This window comes from Nelumbo lutea, chromosome 4 (assembly GCF_056320005.1).
Source record: "Nelumbo lutea isolate HS-2025 chromosome 4, American lotus-T2T, whole genome shotgun sequence".
NCBI lineage: Eukaryota > Viridiplantae > Streptophyta > Magnoliopsida > Proteales > Nelumbonaceae > Nelumbo > Nelumbo lutea.
Genome location: NC_142687.1, coordinates 13,634,530 through 13,650,809, shown reverse-complemented (window position 1 = coordinate 13,650,809; position 16,280 = coordinate 13,634,530). Strand labels below are relative to the sequence as shown.

The following is a 16,280-nucleotide window of genomic DNA, read 5'->3' as shown; positions in this document are numbered from 1 at the left end:
GCATACAAACCACTTACAGCACATACCAGGAATGTGATCTATTACAAATTGAAGGGAGCGGGGAAGAGCTAGAAATAGAAAGAATGACTCGGGCAGAAGTAAAAAGAAATGATTTAGGTTGGATATAACCTAAGTCATTCGGGTCGGGTATAACCTTCACCACAGGTGCTAAGCCCAGCCTGGCCGATGAACGCCCCTTATTTATCGTAGCCCGTAGGGCATCTGGTGGAATGATACATTGGGAAAACTGGAATATTCTGAGAAGGTACCGCTAGGACGGATCATGACTAGTTGCATACGACATCCCATATAGAAACAACTACGTGGTGAGCGGATGTCAATCCTCTGCGAGAACCGGACGATATAGGACCAATGACAATATGACACGTCGACAATTGTAGGTGATTAGAAGTTTAGAACTCCGGGTGCCATTTAACAGACAAGCGAAGAGCTTGCCTTCTTACGAGAAGATTCCACGTAAGATCAGATCGTGCTCATTGTGTTGTGGTCCTTAGCGAGTAGCGACACGAATAGAACGATCATGGCTGAATTTCATTGCTGTTGAAATGGCTGTGGGTCAATCATTTTACTCAACACCAGTCGTGCATTTGCAATCTCTCATTTGAATTTCTGACTGGTGTGGAGGAAAATGATTGGTCCACAGCCACAATAGCAGCTATCAAATTCAGCTAATCCACGTGAAAAAAGGAATATGTAATGATTAATTAACCAATTATTGTAATTAATTATCTTGTTTTTTGGCTACTCAATTCTGGTTAAATATCTGATTTCAACTCAGGCCTTTTCCAAGTTTCCATTCAATCCATTTCATTTTTCAAACATGGATCAAAATTCTCTTCATCCCTGACCTTGCAACCTCAAACCTAGGGTTTCTCTGCAACTCCCAAGTTGCAGAAAGAAAGGATAAGCAGTTCGAACTGAACCCATGGCATCTTCATCGATGACGTTGTTCCGTCGCCACACGTGGTTGGGGCTCTTATTCTTTTTAGCGCTAGGGACTGGTTTGGATTCTGGACATGCTTTGAAGGTTCCATTTAGGGTTAAGGACGTCCTTCCGGTTCTGCCTCGTCAGGTTTCGTGGCCTGTGCTTAATACTATCCACAGTGCCGTTGATCTCTTGCCATCTTTTGTCGGATCGGTTTCTCCCAACAATGCGTCTACCAAGTGGAAAGGAGCTTGCTTTTATGGTAATGAAGCTAGGTTCGAGTTCACTAGTGGAAAAACCGATGAAAAGGGCTTGGGAGGCGGTATTATATATCTCACGGTTCGTCCTCTATTTCTTCGATTTTTTTATCAATATCTTTAATTCTTCAATTCATAATCCATCTTCTTTTTAATTCCCTGTTTGGGTGTAGTTTTATGTCGCTGATGTTGTCGGGAATTGGATTAACACATAGAATTGACTGAATTATGTCTTACAAAGCTCTATAGACCCTAGATTGATTGTGTGGATAGTCGCTGCAGGAAAAGAAAAAAATGTTTCAGTAAACTGGAGTAACTGGCCTTGATATAATTCGAAAAAAGTTAGTTCTTGTTTTATTCAATTCGAATATTTAACACCATTCAGAAACTGGGTTGATGGCTGTACAGTACTTCACTTATTTGCCCTTTCTTACATGTTTACTAGGCGTGCATGAGAGGATTTCTATGTTAACGAAATATGATTCTTGAAAATATTCGGGGAGGGGGGGCTTGGGCCATTCTTCTGGTTTTATATTTCAGCTGTTTTATGCTTTTATTCTATGAACTGTGCATACTCAAATGGGTGAATCTTTGTATTGATTAATAAGGACCTAAATGATATTCATAGTATGATGCAGCTGAAGAATATTTAGAAGTTCCTCCAACTAGTTAACATATGTAAACAGGCCTTTTATGGTTGATCTGCTTTCTCGAATAATGTTTCTTTTCCTTTCCTTTTACTAGGTCCCTTGATTGCTCTCCACTATGTATAAAAAGGCAACTACCCAATGTTGGGTCCTAGCTATCTGGGGTTTTGGGAGGGTATCCAGACCTTACCTTTGGCATTTATTGTACAAAGTGGCTGCTCCCAGGTTCGAACCTATGTTCTCACACTTGGTAGCCCAATATTTGACCACTAGTGGGGATCCATGTGATGCACAGGATCTGTCAAGAGAAAGTGAAACAACAGAAACCGATAACTATTATAAGGAACAAATGCAATGTTGTTTAAAATACTTAATCTTTATTTTAGTAAAATAAAATACAAAATCTTTATTTTAGTAATTTCTTACAAAAATAATTTAGTAACTTAATAATTTGGATTAATTTTATTAATAAATTCTAACAAAAACAATAAATTATTCTAATTACTTAATAAAATGATTATTTCTCCATATTATCTATTAGTGTTCTATTTTATTAATGCTTAAATGTTACATTTTTTTGTGAATATTACTTAAATATTTAAAATACTTAAATATTAGTAAATATATAAAATTAGGCTGTAGTCATAATTAAAATAATCTATATATTAATTTTTTAGTCATAATTAAATTAATCTAAATCTGAACTTGAGGAATAAGACTTTAGGTTGGGTTTGGGTTGATCCTCAACTTGACCCAACCCATCCAAGTTGCACCCCTAAGAGCATTGTGACATTCATAATTGGACTAACCAAACCAAGTACAACCCATGCATGCATTATTTTTGGTATTTTAACTATTTTTAGATAATATCGAAGCCGAAGGAACTATAGGAGATGGGCTACCCCCATTGTGTAGCCTAATGAACCAAAAAATAAAAGATTTTGGGCCAGATTTTGATAGTGTAATAATAGTTTTTAAAAGGTTGTCTGCCCTAGCTTGGCCCACACCTCAAGTGTAATAATATTTGTTTAGGCTTAGGATAGAGACAAGCTTGCTCGTGTTAATTATAAAACTATGGTTTTTTTTACAAACTAAAATTTTTATTTAATTTGTCTATTATAAAAAATATATAAAAATTTCTATCTATATATTAATACAAAATTTGTTATCTAAATATTATATAATAATATTTACCATATATGTATATAACTTCTAGGTCGAGCTTAGGGGTTGCTTAGCTTGGGCCCTGTTTGCTAGGGTTGTCAATGGACTTTGAAAGTATGATACCCGATTCGACTTTGAATTCGATTATCTCATAACTCAAATTTGGATGTTAGAATTTGCATCCGATTAATAATTGGATATGATGCGGATTTAACCCCATCTGATCCGACTAAAATCCAAGTCTAATAAAAATTATTATTTTATGTATATATGTAGTATAATTATGTATACACATAGATATTATGTATAATTATATAAAGTTTATAATTGATACATTTAATATTTTATATTTATATACATTAATTATACATATATACTTTAAAAATAATTAGTTTTTTAAAACTTTTAAAATTTTTGGCCATTTTAAACACAATAATATGGTTGCAAATTAAATCCAAAATCCAACATAATAATTAGATGTGGATGCGGATCTAGAGATTTCATAATCAGATGCAAATGTAGTTGGATCCAATCCGTTTACAACCCTACTGATGAGGGCGGATTTGGCCCTCCAATAATCTCATGACACATGGCATCCCAAAACAACTGGACGACACCTAGATGCCACCTAAGCGATGATTTGGAGTCCCAGATCGTAGTTCGTCTTCGCCCTGACCTGGCAACCTGCCTTTATCGCTGACTTGGCGACCTCGACCACAACTTAGGTTGGCTTGTAGCACCTCGTCCAGGGCCGACCTGCAGCACCTCGTCATCGGCCGAAGTGACCTCGACGCGAGGCATGACCTCTCTCGAGGGCTTGCCGACCTAACTAAGGACCAGGCGGTGATCTGCGAGATGTGCTCGCCGACAAATTCAACATGCATACCCTGACACTCCCACGTTTCTTTGAATTTGGCCCGCGTATCGAATGTTCTAGAGGATGGTCAACGTGCATAGTGGTTACCTCTGAGGATTTCGGATCGGTAAGGCACAACCTCCCGGGAATCTCGGATGCGGTGCGTGAAGCCTACACCAAACAATGCCTATATAAAGGCACCAACCGCAATGACACAAGGTATGCGCGATTTTTCTGCTCTCTAGCTCTCTAGCTCTCTAAGTTCTCAAAGCTATTCAGTTCGCATCAGATTACTAACTTAAGCATCGGAGCGACCTCGCTGGGTTAGCCACCCCGAGTTCTCTGATCTTCGTCTTGCAAATTCACCTAGCTCACCGTTCGATTGGAAGCCAGATCATCCTTCAGCAGGGAGCAGTCAGATCACGCTACATCACCTACTGCCTGCATTATGTGTGGGTTTGGTGTAGTGTAGACCTAAGCTAGACCTGGCTTAAAAGAAAATTGTTGCTTGAGCCCGCAAATTTATTGGCTTAGCCGGGTTGGGCTAAGTTATAAATGGTCATTCCTAAGTAGAGTCTAATGACAATTCTAATTTGGCCATTATTAGTTTTATTATTTTAATTTTTTTTTGTAATTTTTATATAGAATGCAAATGGTTTGCTTTATTACTTTTAATATTTTGTTACTTATTATTAGTATTTTTAACTATCCTATCAATATTAATTATTTTTAAATAGAATTCAAATGTATTTTAATTTATGAACTACTGATTTTCGTTAATTTCTTAATTCTTAATAGTCGTTAGATAAAAACTTGCTAAAATTTAATATTTTTATTAACTTTAGTAATTTTTTGTTCATTTTTGTTATTAGGTTTCAAATTAGAATTTTCTGAAAATTAACCAATTAAATAGAATTTGAATATGAAATAAAAGTTTAGATGAGAGTAAAATTCTCTCTCTCCTTGGAATACAATAGACTAATAATGGAAGATGCCTTTAGAAATATGCTAAAATAGGTTAATGATGGAAGGGGTGGGAACTATGCCTTAGAATTCTCTCTCTCTCACATTATTTTTAGGTGATTTAACTATTTATGATATTTTTATTAGCTACTTTTTAAACTGTTATTTGTTTATAGGCTGGGTTGGGCTCACGCTGGCCTTGAATATTAGGTCCGACTTGGCCTTGAAATTTGTGGGCCTAATAAAAATGAAAAAGAGCAATTTAATGGAGTAATGGAGAGGAGAAAGAATTAGTGGAGTGAGTTACCAGAGGAGAGAGAGAGAGAGAGAGAGAGAGAGTTAATGGAATGATTAATGAGGAGAGATAATCAAAGGAGTTAATGAGAAAGAGAAGATAGGGTTAATGAGAAGAAGTGAAAGTCTTAAAGACCTAAAGTTGATTGGCTACTTGAGTTATTTTGTTCAATCTTAAAAATAAAAATTAAAAAAAAACCACAAAATAGATAAATGGTAGGGGAGAATGGAGAACCATTCTGACATGGCGCACACACACACACACACATATATACATCAAGAAAGGACCCTTTGCCTCCACCATAAATGATCCCTTAAATCAATTTTATAATGTACACTGTATCTATAAATTGCAAACATGTATTAGATTTAGACAGCACTATGGCAGTTGATCTTCTCAAGTTTTGGAGAACTGGTGTATTGATCTTTATGTTTCGTAAGTGATAGCTTTGCTACCATAACTGAATTTCCATGGTTGCTTATATGCTTAACATGTTCTGAGTAAGAATCCTGCATATGCTATATATGTTATTAGTTTATGGCCTCATACATGTTTGAATTGTAGATCTTTGAATCATTTGCCTTTTTTGTTTACTTTATTTTCTTGGTTGACTTCCCCTTCCTTTTGCAGACTGGCGAAGCTCACAGCTGGACCTGTATGGATCTTTATGTGTTTGCTACACCCTATAGGGTAACCTGGGATTATTACTTTTCTTCTAGGGAGCACACCTTGGAGATTGCATCATGGGAGGAACCTGCAGAGTTGGAATATGTATAACTCTTGATTGACTCGTTTCTGCTTCACATTTGATAATATAAGTCTAAAGATGACATTCTTGGTGACTATGGACCAGGTAAAGCAGCATGGAATATCTGTGTTTCTTATGCCATCAGGAATGCTGGGAACATTGCTCTCTCTGCTTGACGTGTTGCCTCTATTTTCCAACACTGCTTGGGGTCAGAGTGCAAACATAGCCTTTTTAGAGAAGCACATGGGGGCATCATTTAAAAAGCGTCCTCAGCCTTGGCGTTCCATTATCAATCCAGAGGATGTTCATTCTGGTGATTTCTTAGCAATTTCAAAGATCCGTGGGCGGTGGGGTGGTTTTGAGACATTAGAAAAATGGGTAACAGGTGCATTTGCTGGTCACACAGCAGTTTGCTTGAAGGATGAAATGGGAAATTTATGGGTTGGTGAGTCAGGGCATGAGAATGACAAGGTATGTGGATGATCATTTAGGAATAATATGGCAGAAAGAACCAAAATGAATCTTGAGCTTGAATTGCATGCTAGGAAAATCAGAATAGTTTATGAATTCATCTAGAATGGCTGCATTCTTATGTGAAATAGATGCTTTTTAATGAGAGACACCAATATTCTGTTTTTTTTTTTTTTGTTAATCACCAACAGTTTTTATTATTATCCAGTTTATAGTTCATTGACAGTTTCAATTATTATTTCCATAACATCTTAAACCATAAGCTGTTTTCAGAATTTAAAACATACAAGTATAAACATTGCAATAAATTAGAGGTTCACTATTATATATTGGTGATGTGCAGGGAGAGGAAATTATTGTAATAATTCCATGGGATGAATGGTGGGAACTATCACTCAAGGATAACTCTAATCCGCATATAGCATTGCTTCCCTTGCATCCTGAATTGCGTGTAAAGTTTAATGCTACTGCAGCATGGGCCTTTTCTCGGAACATGGCAGGCAAGCCATATGGTTATCATAACATGATATTTAGTTGGATCGATACCATGGATGAAAATTATCCACCTCCTCTTGATGCTCACTTGGTATGTGTTGTCACAAAGTACAGGATGTGTCTTAAGCTTCCATTGTTTTTAAAATTGCTTATGGCCTTCATAGCCTGGTGATTTATTCCTGTTGATTGATCACTAAAAAAACTTACTGACAAATTTTGAGAATGGAATATAAACTTATGTCAATCATGTGAATGAGGATGGGAACAATAGTTGTGGTAAAATATGATTAATTCATTGAATATGTGCCTTCTCTCTTTGTGTATATATTTGCATCAGGTAATATAGTATCTAACCATATCCATATATCACAATCTGACTGCTTCTTTGGCTAAGTCATGTACTACTTAATTGACCCTTCAAGCTTAAATTCTAAGGACACACCAAAGCACACAAGGACATACTAAGTGTTGCACAAGAAGAAAATAGAATTACATTAAGGAAATGGTTACAACTACTCTACAAGGCTTGACTACTTGGATAATTTAAAAATGAGGGAGGTGGCTCCTATTTATACATGTTCCACCTCCATACAAGACTTCTCTAGAAACATTCTGCACTCTTCTCAATGGATACATCTAGAACCATTCTAGAGTCCTAGACCTTAACATTTCTACACCCTTCAACAAGAATATACTAGAGCATGTCTAAGTTCATCTAGACACCTCAAGGAAGATCTACTAAGTTCAATCTAGAAGGTTCCAAATTTGGCTGGAATGCTCATGAATTCTCCATTTACGGCTAGCCAGTCAGCCCAACTATGTTGCCCATGATACATACACTTGATTTTGTTTACATGCGCACCTTTTTTGCTGTCTCTATCTCTAATTTATCTGTATTTGTTGCTGTATGTACATAAACATGCATGGCCTTTTCAGACATGGCTAACTTGTTCCCCATGTTTACAAGGTCCTTTCTGTCATGTTTATGTGGACTAGATTGCAACCGGCATATGCTGCTAATATGTGGAATGAAGCTCTAAACAAGCGTCTGGGAACTGATGTATGTTATAGCTTTTCCTGAATTTCTTTAATATGTTGCATGATTCTATTGGCCTAATTATTTTTTTCATTGCTCGGATTTAATGACTCTTACATTCAAGATTAAGTGGATATGGCAGACCTTAAACTTCTAAAAATTGTATATTCTAGGATGAAGAGATGCTTGTATACTGTTGGGAGTTATGCATTTACTATATACAGGAAGACTAGGTCATTGCCGATTTTTGGTCCTGTATCCGAGGTCTTGAAATTGAGGGTGGGCCTTGGCGTAACAGTCAGGTTTCTCCATTGCGACCTGGGTGACCAGGGCTCGAATCTTTAGAAACAGCCTCTCTGTGCAGGGGTAAGGCTGTGTACATCTGACCCTCCCTAGGCCTCGCTTTTTTTTTTTTTGATAGGAAATGGTAAAATCAGAATTACAAACTGTCACCTACAGAAGGAAAAGGTGACCCCTGAACAAAAATCAAGTTACAACACAGCCCAAAACAAAGACTCTCTATTCACCCCTTGCTTTGCTAATGGATGTCCCATATATCAAACTGCATAAATCACATTACTAAAAACTTCATTAAAAGCTTGAAGAGCTTGGAAAATCCATGCATTAATAGGTGTTGTTTCTCCTGACACCTTGTCTAGGAGTCCCATTACAAATATGTTTTGATTGTTTCATTTTGGTGCATACTAGCATCTTATGATGCATTGTGCTGTTTTGACATTTTGTCTAAGCATAAAAAAATGAAGATTGTGTCTAGAGATGAAATGATATTTTGATTTGGTTTCAAGTGAAAAAAAGAGGGATCCTAATCCTACCATGTATAACATTTAAATTGACCTTGGTTGCAACTTCTTTTTAAACTGATAGAAGAATATTTGAATATACTTTGTGATTAAGGGGTAAGCAAGTAAATTTGACTATGTTTTTTTCTTTGTATTTTTAGATAGAAAGAGTATTTCCTCATTTTACATGTTGCCTATTCACACCCTAGTATTTTGATTTGTTTAGTCATAATTTAGTTGTATTTAAAATTTCATAATAGTCATTTAGTTTTTCTTCGAGTCAACATATGGTAGTAGCAATTCTGTATTTTATGTAATGGGCATCCCTAATTTTCCTCCATGAGTTTCAATCATCTTTCTTCCTACTAAGTTTTATCTCAAAACTCCATCTAAAAGTCTAAAAACTGTAGTTCCTGAAATCCTGGGAAAATTTTCTCAGAGTTTGTCTTTTTGTGGAATACCTACCCAGTATGCCGTCTACTTAAATTGCCCCTACAATATGTAGGTATACATGGTCTCATTAAAAAATTCCATCTGTACTGTAGGGGCAATTTAACTGGGATATTGGGTAGGTATTCCACAAAAAGACAAAAACTTGGAAAATTTTGCCAGAATTTCAGGAACTACAGTTTTTAGACTTTTAGATGGAGTTTTGAGATAAAATTTAGTAGGAAGAAAGATTGAACACAAGGAATTGGGCAGCAGTGGCCTCCACATCATCCAAGAAAAATAGAACACAAGCAAGTTGGTTACCCCCTCCGGAAGGAGTTGTAAAGTCGAACTTTGATGGGAGCAGTCAAGGCAATCCTGGACCTTTGGGTATAGGAGGGATCTTGAGGAATAAGGATGGCAATATTCTGTCCTTATGCTTAGGTCCAGTGGGTTATGGAGACTCTACAAGGACTACAGATTTCCAACCAACTTGGAGTGACTAATTTGATAATTGAAGGAGATTCTAAGGTGATAGTGGGATGGATGTCAGACCCAGAAACTGTTGTTTGGATATATAGGGACATCATCAAAAAAGTCAAATGGCTTACAAGAACCATGTCAGTTAGCTTTCAGTGGGTTAGTAGATTGGCAGATTCTTTAGCTAAACAAGGGGCTTCAAGGGATTCTCTGTTTTTGGCTAATTTGTAACTGCATTCTGAAAAGAGTTGGGTTTGGAACCACCTTTAAGGGGAGGTAACACCTCGTGCCTCCTCTTAGGGTGCTTCATGCTTGTACTATTTCTATCTCTATTTAATAGAATACCATTCATTCATCAAAAAATAAATAAAAAATCCATCTGTATACTTAGTTTTGAATTTTCTATTTTCCACCATCTTGTGGAGAACCTATAGTTCTCAAAGAATTTGTCTAGAACTTTCTAGACCTTGTTAATCTCTACTGTCAGTCTTAAAATCAGTTCATTATTACTCTCATAGATTCATCCTTGTATTATACCAATCCTATGTCACTTTGTCAACTAGAGAGACATAGGGAATTTTGTAGAAGTAAAACAAAAGTAGCAAAATATGAGGGAGACAAAACTTTATAAAAAAATAAAGGTAAAGGGTTTGAAATAAATAAGACATTATAGCTCCATTTTGGAAGACTGAACACAAATATGCAAGGTTCATGAAGCAAGGTGCCAAGCAGCTGGTTGGTAATCTCTCCTGCTGGTCGTAGCGGAGACTTGGGATCGAATCCCGCCTGCACCTGGGTTGGGAGATGGGCTACCCCCGTTGTGTAGCCCTTCAGAACATATAAAAAAAAAAAAAAAAGCAAGGTTCATGAAAATGACAGTATTTGTATTTACACTCTTCCCAGACAGCGCTTATAGGGGGAATGTATCGAGAAGGAGAATACAGTTAATTAGAATGGGAAGTGAAAGATTGCGAACTAGAAAAAGACAGATACTAGGTCTCCTACAAGTATATTGTTGATGTAATCATGGAGGAAATTCTTCAGTCCAATGACAAATATCGACTCATATTTGCAAAAAAAATCCATAATTCTCCATATCAGAACATTGCAAAATATTAAAGCTCATATTAGTTTATATGGAAGCAGTTTACATGTTGACCCAATGATGTGATCTGTATATTATTAAAATGGATTTCCACAAATATGCATTGGAAGTCTAAGTTGTTATCTGTCATGTGCATCTTTTGTGTGCTTCCTGTGGGTTGGTATGACCCTTAATCGTTACTACTATTGCGTCTTGCATCTTGTCTAAATTATTAAGATTTTTATATTTATTGGAAATAACATTCATGCCTAGTTGGATATAGGGTTTGGACTTGCCTGGAATACTCGCTGAAAGTGAGAGGCGTGGCATTTCCTTTGATCAATTACTTATCATCCCAGAACAAGATGAATGGGTGTACAGTGATGGAAAATCAACAACATGCGTTGCATTTATACTTGAGATGTATAAAGAGGCTGGAATTTTTTATCCTATTTCCAGTTCTATTCAGGTCACTGAGTTCACTGTAAGTGTAAAATGCATCTTATGTCTATCTCAACTCAGGTAAACGAGTAGTTAGTTATCTGACAAAGTTTTGCTGTTGCTTGCAGATTCGTGATGCTTACATGCTAAAGATATTTGAGAATAACCGAACACGCCTACCAAGTTGGTGCAGTAATGCAGATGGTGAGCTTCCATTCTGCCAGATTCTTGGAGAGTACCAAATGGAATTGCCTCAGTATAATACCATTGAGCCATATGCCAGCATGAATGAAAATTGCCCCTCCTTACCACCAACATATGAGAGGCCGGTAAGGTGTTGAAAACTTGAACTGGAGCTGTAGGTGCTATTTGTAGTCCTGAAATATTCTCTCTGAGCTTGTATGATGTTACTAAGAAGTTACTGATGTCCTCCTTGGAGATAATCATGGTATGTGTAAATAAGCAATACGTATTTTCACATGTTTCTCCCTGAAATCTTCAAGATCAGCATATTCTTGCTTGCTTTCTTAAATTTCAAATGCGGGTCTCCGGGGTTCAAAATTCAAATCATGTTTATTTTGTGTGATTTTGTTTTTTCAAAACAAAAACAATTGACACATCGACTGATGACTTGGCAATTTGTCATCTCTTGGTAAGAACATTTTGACTTAACCATCATATCCAAATCCATACTGAGGACTTTGGATCCCAATACAAACTTAAAACACATACGAGTTTGGATTTACATAATGACTAAATTTTTGTTGAGTTGCACCAACCAGGAGAGCAAGGAACCTTGTAGAAATGCGAATGATATCATAGTTCTAGCTATGAGACGTTGGCGTATTTGTCTGTGATGTGCGCGGAGTATTCATTCGTAGTGATCGTCTAGTGAAACGATGAAACTAATTAGTTGAACTTTGACATGTCTGTATTGTCCAGTACTCTAGTTGCATATTGCTTCCTGTGGGCCTTGCACCCTCAATGGCTCAATCCCTCATACGTATGCACATTTTCCCCTTTGATAAGCAACGGTGCCACGTCAATATGTCTACTATCAGTATTATTCTGTGCATGAATCAATGAAATAGTTTTATGGGTTTTGGAGAACCACTGGGACCGTGTGAGCGGTGTGAACACGATCTTGTGAGCACTGAAGTCGATTTCTCCTGAGATTCCTTAATTTCCTTCCCTTTTGTTACATGAACCCGTCAATCTGTTGGAGCCATGCATTCAGTTAATCGGTTGAATCCTTTTACCATGTTTTAGTTTCTGTTTCCTGAAGCCAAACTGATTAACTGTGGTTATCCATATTGTGCTTTTAATCCTTATGCCGAAATTGCCAACATTGTTTGGGAAGTTTGTAAAAGGATCTCCAGCAACCAAAAATTCGAAGGCATGGGCATCGAGCCATGCACTGTGGGCATCTCCCCATGAATTTAACACAGGTATGGGAAATTCTGATGTGGTTAGATGCCGTGTGTGTAGAGTTTTTTGTTTGCATGAGATCTGGGCTTGTCCTATGTGTGTGTAATATAACACCACACCATTACACGAGAGATTTTATATTTTGATCATTTATATTATACTATTTATAAAAGTGCAATGGGCTTACTTTCTGAAATTTCACTGGGCAAAATTTGCCCTTTTCTTTCTTGCTCAGTTTGGAAGGAGTACAAATACAAATATGTACAATACAAATACATACAAAATAATATAAAATACAAGGTTTTGCACTCTACATAATTGTATTTGTACTCCTTCCAAACTAGGGGAAAATTAGTATTTTGATAAAGAAAACTTAATTGAGTTTGTTTAGTAGTCATCACTCATAACTCATCATCATTAAAATCGCTAGTGTCGCCTGCATTGTAGTGGGCCGTGCCTGCTTGGCATAAATCTACCAAGAGGGGAGCTTGGAACAGTCCATGGCCTAAGCTCGAGCCATGAGCCAGCACGATTTTTGTTTTTTTAATTGAAAAATGAAAATTAAAAAAATAATAAGATAGACAATAAATAAAAAAAAATCTTAAAATTTTATTCCATATGAATTTTAATATATACAATTATTTATATAAAATAATAAAATAAAATTGAAAAAATACAATGAAACTGGAATAAAATAGTATGATGATATTGAAAAATAAAATTTATATACATATACGTGGGCCATGCCGAATTGGGCCTGGAACCCAAGCCCAGCATGGCCCGAGTAATGCCAGCACGCGAACAACCCAGCCTGCTTTACAGCTCAAGCATGCCTGCAAATTAAACATTAACCATATAACAGTTGAATTTAATTTTTATGACCTGCATGTATAACCCAAGGCAAATATGCATTTTATATATGATACATGCATCTCATTCTCATCCTCCCATTAAATTCTATCCAACCAAAAAAAAAGTCCCGTGTATTTCTAGTTTTTAGATTTCTTGGCTTTTTTACTTTGTCGTTCTACATTATACATGTTGCTCGTTTAAATGGTTTTGACCGTTTTTTAATTTTTTATTTTTTTTGTTAGAATGGGTCAATCGTTCGGGTTGAACGATTAGACTGTTCGAACCAATAACTGAACCCCTGATCGATTCAGTCACCAATTTATTTTAAAAAACCATAGTGCAAATACATACAAAATATAAGATTTTTTACTATACAAGTATGTAAAATAAAAGTTTAAGAATAAGAACCTGAACAATAATGCGTCTTGAATACGATAATGAACTTTGTACACGTGTCCGGTGCATCAAACATGTCTTCCTGCGATATAATAGGATCCTAGAAATTAAATTGAATCTGAACAGTGACAATTCGTGGCAGAGCTGGGGGTGGCAAAGGAGAGCTAAATCCTACTTATATTTTGATCCCCAATCCATCTTATTAGCTTGTGGCCCCTTCATGAGCCTTTTTTTTTCCTTGGTAAAAGTCTTGATTACAGGGTTTGGTTAATTGGGGCATAGATTGTAGGACCCATATGAACCAGCCATCCAAGTAGATTCTCAACCTCTGCTTTTGTCGACATTAATGGTGGAAACTCCTCTTTTGAGACAAAGAGCCACAGTTACCAAATTAAAAAAAAAAAAAGGGAAAAAGATAATTAGCCAAACAATCAATGTTAACGTTAATGGTGGAAACACATCAAATTACAATAACAGGTAAAAGAGACAATATTATACATATTATATGCTTAAAAAAATCAAATAAATATACTACATGTAATGGGACGTACGTAGATCCAGCTCGCATTCTGTGCACCCGTGGGTGCACTGGACGAGTGCACCCGTGAATGGCTGATCAATATGGAGCGTTAACGTTAACACACGTTTGAGCGTTAACGTGGTCTGGTCCATTTCATGTGGAAACGAACCAGTTCGAGTATCCAATCAAAAAGCCCGTTTTTTCAGTTTCTTCGATTCTTCTTTCAGTTCTTTCTTTCTTTCATTTCTCTCCACCGAACCCTACCCATACAACGGAGTAACCCTTGTCCATCGGCAGCGACAGAGCTCCGGCGACAGTGACGTATCCTTATTCTCTTCTTCTTCGATTCTCCATTTTTCTTCTTCTTCTTCGACTCTTATTCTTCGTTTTCTCCGGTGGTAGGTGAATCTGAAGGATGAACAGGTAGGGCACGTCAACTAGAAACATCTCACATCGCACATCCTACTGTTGTTTCTCGGTTTTGAATATAAAACAACGACTAATGAAACAGAGGTTAGGGCTTGGGGAGAGTAGCTTTGTTCTGACAACTGATGACTGTTGGTGTGAGGAGTAATGGTTCTTGGAAGAAGAAGATGGGAAGAAGAAGAAAAAAGAAGATGGGAAGAAGAAATAAGAGTCGTGGGAGACTGGAGATGATAACTTTTCTGTATTTACAGTCAAAATTCTTGTCACCACCGATGGACTACGTTTATGGACACCGGTGTATATGAGTGGCTGATGGGATGATTTTCTGGGTTAGGACTGGGACCGGAGAAGTGGAGGAAATGGGAGGGGCTGAGGGAGTGAGTTCGAATGAAATCCCTTTATGAATGGTTCAATCGGATGAGAGTCAACAATAGCCAGTTCAACCAGTCAAATTTTTAATAACGTAGAAAACTTTCATTAATTCATGATTAACACGCATTCGATCAAGTGCATTTTAGGCGAATCTTGCATCTCCAAAGTCAGTTTAAGGATTTAAAATTCATTTACATATCTAAAAATAAGAACACTTTAGTTCATCTTTTAACTTATTTTGCTTGTAAATATCAAAGACACTCTACTATGAACATGCTACCTTATACAACTTTACTTATAATATAATTTAATCACCACTCTTTTTCCTGAAAAAAAAAACATTGTTGCCACTAAATCACTAATTATAGAGATGTTTGTAACATATAAGATAATTTTCATTACAAACCGACTCTTTTACCACTACCACTTTAAATGAGTTTACATTTTTAAAATTGAAGCACAACTTGTTACAAACCGACTCTTGTTATATATCAATATATCATTATATCATTATACATTTCTAATTTACAAAAAGAATTACCATGTTATAATTACTTTCATCACCATAATAATAATATTATTACTACGTATAACATTTATCTTTTTTGGGTATTTGGTGCCATGCGCCATTAATAACTTCCCCCTTAATCCTTTTTTCTTTCTCCAAGTGCTGGATTCGGAGCAAACCAGCTAACACGGGTCAACGTTTTATATGTATAAAATACACCTACACATTTATCAGTGTAACGTAGACACTAATTAACAAGAGAGGGGGACTTTTCTTATTTGTAAATGAACGGTATGATTTGCAATGAGATAAATAGGAAAATATTCGATGATCAAATGGTAGCAAAAACAGAATTGATATCTTCTGCCAATAAAATATGTTCCAACCTTCTACCAATTTGATCTAACACTCCATCGACACCCATCATAAAAGTGGCATCGTAGGAGACGTGAGGTGTGAGATTATGTTGATAAAGGGTTGGACATGTTTTATTGGCAAGTGATCCGGACTCAGTAAAAACGCGTAAACAAGCTGATAATTGACTACGTGGCAAGTAAAACTCATCTTACGGTCCTGAGAGACCAAGATTTTGCCTGACCCTGCTGCACTCACGTTCTATCTCTGCAGAAAAATATCTTAAAGAAAGAAAGGGGCATTGTTGTCATT

General features: G+C 36.5%; 1 protein-coding gene across 1 annotated transcript; it reads left to right on the top strand.

Moving 5' to 3' along the window:
- Positions 1 to 712: 712 nt before the first annotated feature.
- LOC148854041 (zinc finger MYND domain protein) lies at positions 713 to 11,607 on the top strand. The gene is made up of 7 exons (XM_088983581.1): positions 713 to 1,285; positions 5,759 to 5,899; positions 5,982 to 6,347; positions 6,691 to 6,933; positions 7,810 to 7,902; positions 10,955 to 11,155; positions 11,241 to 11,607. Exons 1-7 carry the CDS (start codon positions 947 to 949, stop codon positions 11,451 to 11,453), a joined length of 1,596 nt encoding a protein of 531 aa, XP_088839707.1. The 5' UTR covers positions 713 to 946; the 3' UTR covers positions 11,454 to 11,607.
- Positions 11,608 to 16,280: the final 4,673 nt, after the last annotated feature.

Bases quoted from the DNA above. Each gene is read 5' to 3' on its own strand.
- LOC148854041 (XM_088983581.1), top strand. From the start codon at position 947: ATGGCATCTTCATCGATGACGTTGTTCCGTCGCCACACGTGGTTGGGG. The intron at 5,900-5,981 runs GTATAACTCTTG...ACTATGGACCAG, and splicing joins AACCTGCAGAGTTGGAATAT to GTAAAGCAGCATGGAATATC. The intron at 11,156-11,240 runs GTAAGTGTAAAA...TGTTGCTTGCAG, and splicing joins TTCAGGTCACTGAGTTCACT to ATTCGTGATGCTTACATGCT.